This window comes from Siniperca chuatsi, linkage group LG21, assembly GCF_020085105.1.
Source record: "Siniperca chuatsi isolate FFG_IHB_CAS linkage group LG21, ASM2008510v1, whole genome shotgun sequence".
Classification (NCBI taxonomy): Eukaryota; Metazoa; Chordata; class Actinopteri; order Centrarchiformes; family Sinipercidae; genus Siniperca; species Siniperca chuatsi.
The window spans coordinates 24037687-24049743 of NC_058062.1; the positions used below are offsets into that span (position 1 = coordinate 24037687).

The 12057-nt window shown below is 42.0% G+C and overlaps 1 protein-coding gene across 9 annotated transcripts in view; it reads left to right on the plus strand.

The window, feature by feature from the left end:
• Positions 1-12057, plus strand: part of LOC122869546 (TANK-binding kinase 1-binding protein 1-like) — a 41530-nt gene that overhangs the window by 21680 nt on the left and 7793 nt on the right. For 4 of the 9 annotated variants that reach the window (XM_044182681.1, XM_044182685.1, XM_044182682.1 and 1 more), the window contains 7 exons: positions 2397-2637; positions 2793-2924; positions 5486-5590; positions 5698-5848; positions 8319-8512; positions 10750-10817; positions 10928-11034. In XM_044182681.1, coding sequence (XP_044038616.1) covers positions 2404-2637; positions 2793-2924; positions 5486-5590; positions 5698-5848; positions 8319-8512; positions 10750-10817; positions 10928-11034 — 991 coding nt within the window. In that variant the 5' untranslated portion in view covers positions 2397-2403. The remainder of the gene's footprint in view (positions 1-2396; positions 2638-2792; positions 2925-5485; positions 5591-5697; positions 5849-8318; positions 8513-10749; positions 10818-10927; positions 11035-12057) is intronic. The other 5 variants (XM_044182686.1, XM_044182677.1, XM_044182680.1 and 2 more) reach the window with 4 other exon arrangements.

Genomic DNA, 12057 nt, shown 5'->3' on the forward strand with positions numbered 1-12057 from the left:
TCGTAACTGTTATTGTGGACCTCCCTCGTGCTGCGGCTCCGTGGCTAACGGGCTGCAGGTGAGCCACTCTGATTGGCTGTGTGATTGACTGTGAGACTGAGTGTGTAGGTGGTTGCAGGAAGCTGACTTGTTCCAGGCTAGCAACTACAGCTTCATGAGGCTGCAATCAGACCAAAATGTGAAATGTACTTGCGTGGTGTGGCCCAAAGCAGCAGAGGACAGAAAATAGCATGGGAAGGTTGTCAACATAAACTGTGGGAGCTAGCATGGCAGGCATGCTAACAACAGCAGTCCAAAAAGTTGGAGATTATACAGCGTATACAACACTTAAATGTCATTAACCTGTCACGGTCCTTGCACTCACTCCTTCTCTGCTGCTTGTAGTATTTCGCCATGCAGTTCAAAAACAAGAGTATAAACCAACCTGAATTTGCGAAGGATACGGATCAATTCGTTTCCACAGTTTTGTTGTTTAGCTTTTGTTTTGTGTGGGTAATTCTAGGCTGGATTGTTATAATAGTATTCTGTTTATTATTTTGCTATATCTGACCACACACCATTTCTGTTGCCAAGTGAATGTAAAGTGATGCCCCACATTAATCCTTATTGATCCTGTTGCTTCCTCTCTCTTCTTTACAGTGGGGCATCAGTTTTCAGCCGTAACCATGGAAACCGCCCGTGAGAGGCAGGGGGCAGGGAGGAGAGGATGTAGCTTATGGCAGCAGATGGGAAACATTTGGCTGGCGGGCGCAGTGGGCTCCTGGCTGCAGTTTGAAAACACACACACACTGTCTGTCACCTCTGCCAGGACGGGCGGCATGGCAGATTCATTCAGGTTCAGGTTCATTATACAATACAGGACTGCACAATCAAATGCTGTTGCAGCTCCCTCCATGCTGCACGCACAGAAAATGTATAAACAGATATTTAAATATATATTTAAATTAGAATAGAATAGAAACAATAAAATAGAACACACTATATAAAGAAGTGAAAGAAGAAATAAAAAGGAAACTAAATTTTATTCACAAGGAAGATATAGTTACGTATATACATACACATACATGTATGTATAAAATATGCGCCGGGTTTCCCACAGAAAAGCTGTTAGGTCCAGCGGCCAAGTGTCTTTTGTGACGGGGGCCCAGCGTGGGCCAGCATTAAGGTCTTGAGAGTTTAAAAAAGCTAGAACACAGGTGGGGGATGCCAGTGCTGTCACCGCTAACGGTCTGCTGTCTGCTAGCCGCCCGTCAGCTCGGCGAGTCACCGAACTTGACCTCTCGGCCGTGTTTGTGCCGTTTGGAGACTTTTTCATGAAAATATCTGAAGAATAATATGGCTTGCTGTGCGGTTAACTGTACCAACAGACCGTCCAGGGAGTCTGTGCTCCAGTTTTTTCAGTGAGTGAAATTCTAGTATTTTATTTATATGTTAGCAATAATTATCGGTTTCTGCGCTCACCATACATGGTTTGTTAGCTAATTAGCCAGCTACTGAATTAGTCTTGGGTTAACCTTCAAGCAAGACGTGCTAATGATGCTAACTTAACGGGCGCGTATGTTAGCCACAGTTAAAAGCCCACTCAAGGCTAAAGCACTGAAAGGTTTAGGGCCAAAGTACATTTCTGATCTTCTGCTACGTTATGAACCACCCAGACCTCGCAGGTCGTCTGGGACAGGTCTGCTTTCTGTCCCCAGAGTCAAGCTAAACCTGGAGAAGCAGCGTTCAGTTTTTATGCTCCATATATCTGGAACAAACTCCCAGAAAACTGCAGATCTGCTGCAACTCTCAGTTCTTTTAAATCAAGGCTGAAGACTTTTCTGTTTGCCGCTGCCGAATAATGATTCATTTCTTACACTGCACTGTAACTTTTACACTCCTGTTTTATCTTGTTTTTAGTTTCTATTTAACTCTTTTTAAGTGTTTTTAAATGTCTATATTGCCCTATGTTGATTTTATGTTTTATGTAGAGCACTTTAAATGGCCTTGTTGAAATGTGCTATACAAAGAAACGTGCCTTGCCTTGCCTTGCCCACCACTTGTGGTGGTGTTTGGTCCGGCTGCTGTGACTGGGTGGTCGGATGATGTTGTGGGCAGTGATCGTCTTTAATCCAATCCCTGCGCTTCCTTTTCTGATGTTGATGAGTGGTTTTCTGTCATAGGGTAGAAAAAAGGAGCAAAGTTTGAGGGAGCTTGACCACTGCATCTACAAGCACCGCCATCTTGGTTTCTTCCTCTTCTTCTTGGTTTATTGCCATTGCCTTACTGTGTGAGGAAGAGAGTGACTTACTGAGCTGACATGGCTACTAGCCTTTCTGTCTGTCAGACCAAAGTCCTGTCTGTGTTTTCTGCACTACATTTCCCAGAGATCAACTACAACTCTTTCTTTCCTACAGCTAACTGATGATGGATCTATTCCGCAGAGGAGAGCTGGGGCTGCTGGGAGGAGGAGAGGGGCTGAGAGATGATGTGGGCATTTCCGGGATCAGCTGGTCGGCCAATCGGCTGCCAGAGGACATGTACCCAGCGTCAGGATTGGCCCTGGCTGCTGCCTATCATGACATCAAGACCAGGCTGGCCAGTCTGGAGAGGGAGAACAGCAGCATCAAGAGGAAGCTCAAACACTACGAGGTCAAGGTGGAGAGCACTACACACACACACACACACACACACACACACACACACACACAGTATGCCGACATTTACATACACAAAATGGAATAGAGACTTTTGTAAGGCGTGAAGGCATTTTTTTCTGGAAAGTCAATCTCCTCTCCTCTTCTGTCCTCCAGTTTCCTATGATCAGTGAATTTGGAGAGGAGAGGATACTGTGCTGTTCCTGTAAGCCCATCATCACGGATACCAGTGTAATCCAATCAGAGACCACCAACCTACAGCAGAGGATCAACTCTCTCACTCAGGAGGTACTCTGTAGTCTTAGCAGACATATGGTATTACATACCATATGTACATTTTACTGTCATTTTCTCTCCCAAATAAGTACTACTACTACTAATATTAATACTTTATGACCCTATTTACACTTCACTTCATGTATCTTGTGAGAATCAGATACAGTAGCTATCGAATATAAAAAACCTAAGTGTAAATGCATCCAAGATGCATTAGAGATGAACTGAAAACCTATTGCAGGTGGTTTGAGACGCATTCGAGCCAGATGTTGAAAAGGTGTAATTGCGTCCGTCTTTCTGAGATGCATACGTAATTTTTACTCCTCCCAGCAGTATCCACGTCAGTATACAGCCAATGGAACTAGCCTCTACAGAGTCTGTCCCTGTGATAACGGCAGCTGAAGTTTAACGGCAGCTTAAATTAGCTGTCATTCTCTCTGTCTCCTCAAAGCGACAGAAAGAAAGCGGCTCCATTGATTTTAACCACAGACTGTATATAAAGATGGACGACATGTCAGCTCTGTAAAAGTGAAGCCAAAACATCTCAATCGCCCCCTGGTGGCTGGCTGCAGTACTGGTCATAAACCCCGCCCCCTCCATGTTAGCAGGTGGGACATGAGCCAAACTAAAAACTCACGTATATGTCAAATAAAATTTTTCCCAAAGATGGTTACTGTCATTTTAGGCAGTTCTGATGTATGTTCAAGTGTTTGTTTTTCTGGTTGGTTTTAATGAGTTATTTGATGCTATAAAAACGGGGTTTCACGTCATGATTGACAGCTGAGGCCGGCTCGCGATTGAGTCGACCGGGTGTGTGGGCGGGACCTCGATACCGCGGCTCCAACTCCGTTCACTACTGCGCAGACTCTGGCTCCAAATGATGTCAAAGGCGTAAGATGGCTGCTCCCGTATCCGGGGATATTTTGGCTTCATTTTTGTACAGTGGGAGGAAGAGGAGATGCGTCGTCCATCTTTATATACAGTCTATGATTATACAGAACTGAGCTATTGTAGCGTTTGTCTGATGCCTGATCAGTTCAAACACTGAATGATCTGCATTGGTGAGAAAGCACCAATGCAGATCCTAGAATTGCTCCTAGTACATCAATACAGTTCATCCATGTGTTTGAGTTAGTTCATGAATAGTTGTTAGCTATTGTAGCTAGCAGTTATTGCTAACTGTCATAGTTATAACTAAACTGCTGAAGTGCAGAAGTTTTTTGACAGTTACCAAACAGCTTCAGGTGCATTACCACCACCAGAGTTTTGGAGATATTGGCCATGCAGATGTATGCATTTTTTGAATATAATGGGACTCATATGGCACTTGGCTTGTGGCGCTCAAAACGCCAAAACATATATTTTTTTAAACTCAAGATAGTCCACAGACCTTGTTGTGTGCAGTTTCAGGTAGGTAGAAAGAAAATAGTTCTCACATGAAACTGCTCACAACAAATCTGCGGATTATCTTGAGTAACATTAAAAAAATGCAGACATCTCTACGGCTGATATCTCCAAAACTCGGCAACTCAGACCAAAACAACTGTCCCTTTAAGCAGTGGACAGATAAAGGGCAGAATATATATGTATACTGATGAGTCATACAGTTGGCTTAGACCCAGCGCACTATAAAAGATCAACAAGTTATTTTAGTACATTGGCTAGCTAGCTTAGTTGCAGGGTACTAATTCACTTTATTCAATTCAGTTCAATTATATTTATATAGCGCCAATTCATAACAGAAGTTATCTCATTGCACTTTTCCTATAGAGCAGGTCTAGACCGTACTCTTTATAATATTATTTACAGAGACCCAACAAATCCCACCATGAGCAAGCACTTATATGACCTATTTAGCACTATAAAATGCACCATATCCACTCATTACGCTTCTTAATAGCATTCAATAAGGCACTCCACAACATGTTCATAGATATTGATTTGAATTCACTACATTTGTGTGGATGGCTGAGCTAAACAACCTACCTTGGGTATATCCCTCAAGAACCGGCAAAGTTACACAGCTAGCAGTGGCACCCGTGAGCCTCTAAACCTACACAACTGGATTTATGGCGAGTGGAATCACACACTATATACCATACAGACCCTGGTATACATGTAGCCAGACAGATTGCAGTCAGATTTGTGATCTGGACTGGGAGACAGAGGTGGACATCTCGAATAACTTTGCTGATTCGAATCACTTCTTTCCATTCAGTTTAAAGATTCGTAATCACTGATTATGTAGCTTGTTCACTTTTTTCCCTCATATAAGTGGTCGCATCACCGTTCAAATGCACTTAAGTATGTACAACAGTAAGTGAAGGCATCACGGCTCAAAGGGACTTCAGTACGTACAGCAGTAAGTGGGCACATCAGCGTTTATACAGCGCTGATTCTGAATGTCTTCAGTTCAATAGTACGTTCAGTCTGTTGCTATTCCAAACGCTAACATTCAGTTCAGTACAAAACTGGCCAGCACAAGGAATAATGGACAGAACAAAACAAGACTCAAGTTATTATCCATTAAAGCAAAGTCTGAGAGGTTTCTCTTCTCTCTCTCTCTGTCTCAGCTCCAGAAGAGTAAGGAGAGAGAGGAGAGGTTGGAGGAAGTCATCCAGGCTTACGAGAAGATTCACTTAGAGAAAAGCAATGTCCAGAGAGACCTAGACAAGATGGTAAACATATACTGTACACGCACACACACATACACACACACACACCAATGATTCCTAGTAAGCTTAACACTGCTTCAGTTTCACATGTGGGTTTGTGTGTGTGTCAGACGACTCTAGCTGAGCAGCATGTGGAGCAGATCTGCAGTCTGGAGTCAGCTCTCAGACAGAGAGAAACTTCCCTGCAGACACTCAGCGCTCAACTCCGTAGCAAAGACGCCCATCAGTCTCAGCTCCACGCCAGCCTGGATGTACCCAGAGGTGGGTTCTGTTTGGATCAGCTGTAGGCCCAGTTAGATCCTGCTAGTATAAGCAGTAGTAGGAGGAGGGGTAATACAATAATAAAAGTAGTAGTAGCAGAAAGCAGTACCACTCATAATAATAGAAGTCTTAGTACCAGTGCTACCAGTCATTTATCCATGTATTATAGTGTATTGTATTTTTTGCTTAGTACTTCTATCCCTGTGTGCCCTGACGTGACAGCGAGCTGCTGTAACGAAAGAGTTTCCCCTCGGGGATCAATACAGTATTTCTGATTCTGATTCTGATCTGATTATAAGCAGTTAATATCACTAGCTTAAAGCATCGGTTCACCCAAATGGACCTATCTAAGACTTGGTTTCAATCACACAAAATATACAATTGACCATTTGCTAATCCCTGCCTCCTTAGTTACTGTTGCTACACATGTCAAGCTTACCTTTCTTGCACTGCACAACAGTTTACAATTCTAACAATGGCAGGTTTACCATCAACCTTCGTAGTATTTTTTTTAAACAACAGCTCGTTGACAGTGGTAGACAAAAGCAGCTTTTCATTTCTAGCTGGCAATCGGCGATTTTTTCAGCAGAAATGAAAACTATCATTAGATTGCATGCTAATAGGCTAACGTTGGATTCATGAGTTGAGTTGAGTTGAAAATGCTGTCTCCAGATGACTTTTTAATATTTCAAGCTGAGTTGTGAACTCTGAAAAGAGGTCTTAAGTATGCAGTTAATGGCTATATAGATGACATCATGGTAAAAGACCGAGGCCTTACAGGTTCCAGGCAAAAAGTCAGCATCCTCACCCGTTGATCCATGTAGAAAACACGGAAATAAAGAAATAGCATTGTTCTTGTATTGCATGGTATAGTTAGTTAGTCCAAGTATTCTAAGTATGATAAGGAAGAATGTAAGATCACACTCTTATTTTATTGTAACATAACACTGTTTAGCTGCTACATACTTGGACCAGTAAGACAGAGGTTAGATTTATGTTTAATTATTTTAATTTTATAATAATGCTATACTTGTAAAGTTACAAGATAAAAAAGGCTTTTAGGATGAAGACTAACTAATGTGTTTGGTGAATGTAACGCTATTTCGGGTAATGAGTTGCTGGAGTGTAAACTTCCCCAAATCCACTGGAGCAGGGCAGAGCTGCTGACAGTAGCCTACTCTCTGATATAGTGGCAGCCTGGACCAGCTTCCACACAAAGTAGAAATATTACACAGTGTGCTAGTTGTGGATGGGGCTTTTTTTAATGTAACCTGTAAGCCTACAACATAATGTAGTATGATATGCTCTTGGCCTTGGAAGTAACGCTGGGTTAAGTTACAATTGTAGCTATCTGAATTCTCAGAGTTTTTATCAAGTTTAGTCCTTAAAACAGATAAAGTAATTATTGTAGGTGATTTCAATATTCATGTGGACGTTGAAAATGATAGCCTTAGTACTGCGTTTATCTCATTATTAGATTCGATTGGCTTTTGTCAGAGTGTACATGAAGCCACTCACTGTTTTAACCACACCCTCAACCTTGTTCTGGTGTATGGCATTGAAATTGAACATTTAATGGTCTTTCCACAGAATCCTTCTTTATCGAACCATTATTTAATAACTTTTGAACTGCTATTACTGGACTACACACCATTAGGCAAAAACTCCTACACTAGATGTCTATCTGATATTGCTGTGGCTAAATTCAAGGAAGCAATCCCATCTGCATTTAATTCTATGTTATGTCTCAATATAACAGAGGACTCCTATGCAAATCGCAGCCCCTCCCAAATTGACCATCTAGTTGACAGTGCTGCAGACTCACTGCGAACGACACTCGATTCTATCACTCCTCTAAAAAAGAAGATAATAAAACAAAGAAGGTTAGCTCCGTGGTATAACCCCCCAACCTGCAAATTAAAGCAAACATCACGAAAACTTGAAAGGAAATGGCATTCCAACAACCTGGAAGAATCTCGTTTAGTCTGGCAAGATAGTAAAAACATACAGGAAGGCCCTCCGTAATCCCAGAGCAGCTTACTACTCATCATTAATAGAGGAAAATAAGAACAACCCCAGGTTTCTTTTCAGAACTGTAGCCAGGCTGACAGAGAGTCACAGCTCTGTTGAGCCATGTATTCCTATAGCCCTCAGTAGTAATGACCTCATGCGCTTCTTCAATGATAAAATTTTAACTATTAGAGAAAAATTCATCAAGTCCTGCCTTTAACCGGTACCGATTTATCTTCAAACACAGGAACCTTGGAAACAGCTGTAGAACCTGATATATATTTGGACTGCTTTGCTCCTATTGACCTTCTTCAGCTAACTTCAATGATTAATTCATCCATTTAGGAATTTAAGTTTATTCCTCCATTGATATCATTGTAGAGCAGTGACTTGTAAGAAAACTAGAACCAGGGAGAAAAGATTAAACAGACTGAAGCTGTTGTGTGTCTGGTTTTGTCAGAGGGCCGCGGGCTGACGTTGCAGAGCTCGCGCAGTTTGGACGCCCTGTCAGACCTGAAGCTGCAGCGACTGGAGGCCGAGCTGGAGGGGGCACGGCACCAGGCCGAGGGAGCCTGTCAGAGGGAGAAGGAGCTGAGGGCCGAGCTTCAGAGGCTGCAGCAGGAGGTAACCCAGCTACAGGAGACACAGAGACGGGTAGGCCTGATGGTTAAAAGACTGGATTTGGCAACAGCAATAGCAAATTATATAATCTGGACCAATGAATTACAAAAAACAAATCGAGGAAAATACTAGAAAATAAAAATACCCACACCAACCTATTCATTAATGCATGATGTCTCTCACAGGTTTTGTGCAGTTGTTTTTGTGACAGTTGCTGTTATTTTTTGTTGCAGTTGTGAACATGGTCTGGAAATTCTTCCATTTGGTGCAGTTAAAATATAAGGCTGGCAATATTCTCTAATTTTCTTATTGTCAACAAATCCCATGTGCAGAGCCAAAACAACAATGAATGTATCCTACTAAGTACTGTGAGTGTATCCAAAGCCAGATATATCTTATTCTTCTGTGCGTGCTGTCCAAGAACTATTAAAACACATCAGTGAGCCGCACTGTTGCACTGGGTGACATGTTCCTTCATCACCATGAACACACACACTGTAGTTTATTCTGCCTCAGTCCCACACACACCGTCCTGCTGCCCCAAACACTCACTAGAGTAGGGGTTCTCAACCTTTTCTACTTTTGGCTAATCTATACTATTCTAATAATCTAATATATAATGTATAGGTCCTGGCAATCAAAGAAGGTTGCCACAAATGTGCCTGTTCAAAACACTAAAACTAAACCTTTTACAACAACTTTCATAATGACATACTATCTGGAACATGTATTTTTCATATATTGAATGAACTGTATTGAATGAACACAGAATTAAAACAAAACAGAATTATGTTTTTTCGTTTTAAATTACAAATGAAGTACAGATTACCTGATGATACATGGAACGAACTATTACATTTCCGATGATTAAAAAACATTTTGTTATCTTGAGTGTGAGCAGGATTGTTTATGATCAGTCATTCACATCTTAATTAATCTGAACAGGCACATTTGTGGAAACCTTCTTTGACTGTGAGGACCTATTTAGCACATGGGCAGAACGGATCAGGCAGCTGGTACGCCGGATTTATTTTTCCAAGGATGGTGAAGTCATGACCCGCCCTACTCTGCCTCTGATTGGGTGGTACTCGTTGCCTTCGTTGGTTTGGTTGGTTGGGTTTAGGCAAGAGGACTGAGATTGGTTTGGGTTAGAGTAAGAATATCACGGTAAGCCAATCAGAGGCAGAGTAGGGGGGTCATGCCTTCGCCATCCTAGGAAAAAATATATCCCAGCCGGCACGGATCGGACACTGACATTCGCCACACCACAGCCCACCGGTTAGCTTACCTGTCAACAAATTGAGAGTCTCAAATTGATGACGTGAGCAGCCCACTAGCTTCAACTTGAAAACATTTCACGGCCCACTCATGGGCCCCAGCCCAGTGGTTGAGAAAGTATGCACTAGAGCACCAAATGTGAATTAATCTGCCGTTTGTTAGTCCCCAGCAAACTGCACTATTTCCTGCTGTTTGAGTAACGTTTGTTAGAAACTACACTGTCCAGCGGAAATCCTTTTTTAAAAATTAAACTATATATTTGTGAGCTGTTTTTAAAGATTTACATCTTTAAGAACCAATAGGCTTGGGGCTGAGAGCCACAGCCACAGCCACAGTGTTGCCAGGTGTTCAATAATTATCTCATGACCTGTCTCATTTGATATGGTTATCCTCAATTTATGTTTGGTTTATGGCACAAAAATTCTATAGCTATAATTACTGTCCTGTAGCTGTTTATTCTACAATAATTCTGAAAATACAAGTCTTTGTATGATTATTTGGTTTTCAGCACCTGGAAACACTGGTAGTGAAGTCAGAAAGCAGAGAGAGACGGGCCAACACACATGTTTTTGGTCTTTTCATGAAATTGGCTGACAATAAGAAAAATACAGAATAAGACCAGCTTTATCCTTTAAGGTTTTAATATTACTATAACATAGCTCATCAACACAGTCATCTTACTAATAATCCTCAGATGTCAGAGCTGCTTTTAATACAGCACTAATTTAATTTTAAAGAAGAAAAGCTTTTTCCAGTGCTTTCAATCGCATCTCATGGTCTTCATCAGTAAATAGTTACTCAGTTGTCAAGGAGATGGATCAGTTGATTGGTGGTCAATGGGCTAAAACATGCTAAATGTCCAGTTTGAGCCCCAACAGACTTTCCTCAGTAGCTCCAACTTAAACATGAGTAGCGGTTGAAGGACAGTTACGTGCTATACATAGAAAAACACAGCAAACCCACCCACTGCTCTGTGTCTGTCTCTCTGTCAGTCACAGGAGTTGTCCCAACACTGTGAGCACTGTGACGTAGAATGGATAAAGAAAGCTGGGGATGAACAGTGAGTCTTATTTTCAAAAAGGAAAATATTTTTAAACAGCGTTCGTCAGTTGGTCATTTATTTCAGTCAGTTGGTTTTTATTTATTCACTTCACTCTCTTTGTGTTGCAGGGTGAACCTAGCGCTAGCCTACACTGAGCTAACCGAGGAATTGGGATGTGTTCGCAGTCTGGCTGTGAAACAGAGTGACCTTCTGCAACATTTCTCACAGGATGCTGGTAGGTCATCTGACTGACTTCTTGGTTTATGGACTTCATGGTATCATTAGATATTTTAACGTTTATTTAGGACGGCGGACAGTTTCACTGTACGACCTTTTGGATGTGTGAAAGAACACAGAATATTAATTAACATTAGATCCGGCGTGTCGGGAGATTTAAATCATCAATGAAGTTACCCTGCTGTGTCTATCACTCATATAACAGTCATATGCAATCCGCATATCAAGCCTCCTCTGCTTCTGGTTGTTATTACTAGAATAGATTATTTTCAGTAAAAGTCAGTATCCACAGTCAGAACACTTGATAATCAGCAGGAAGGAAGAAAGAGATAGCAAGGTCATAGAAGAGAAGAACAGGTCAATTTTACCACAGTCATGAAAAAACATTGACATGCTTTTTTAGTGGGGGGGTGCAGTGAATGAAGTGGGGGGGCGCTGCCCCCTGGTGCACCCTCGAGGAGACGACTCTTCGCTCAGCCATTGCAACAATATCAATTGGTAAATGGTAAATGGACTGTACTTGTATAGTAGTATAGCACCTTCTAGTCTTCCGACCACTCAAACCGCTTCACGCACTACATGTCACATTCACCCCATTCACACACTGATGCTAACTGCTCATCAGTCTAATTATTCACACACTCACACACTGAAGGCACAGCCCTCAGGAGCAATCCCGGCTGGGGGAAGCCGGGATCGAACCGCCGACCTTCCGATTGGTGGACGGCCCGCTGTGACCACACTCACCCTGTTGTCACAGCCAGAGACTGTAGTTACTGTCAGCTCGGCCCTGCTGCTTAACTCACTAGATCTGGTGACACCCCTGTAGTAGATTATTTTAGAAAAAAAGATTCCAGTAAAAAATCTAGTGACTCTTGATGATATTAGCTTTCTCTTCACCACTTGCTGTGTATTTGCCAGTGCTCCTAATAACCACCAATAATCACTAATTGCCATGTTTTGTTAAGGATTTTCTTCATTCCCAGGCAGCTCCTGATGATGTATTCAAGTTACAAGTGCT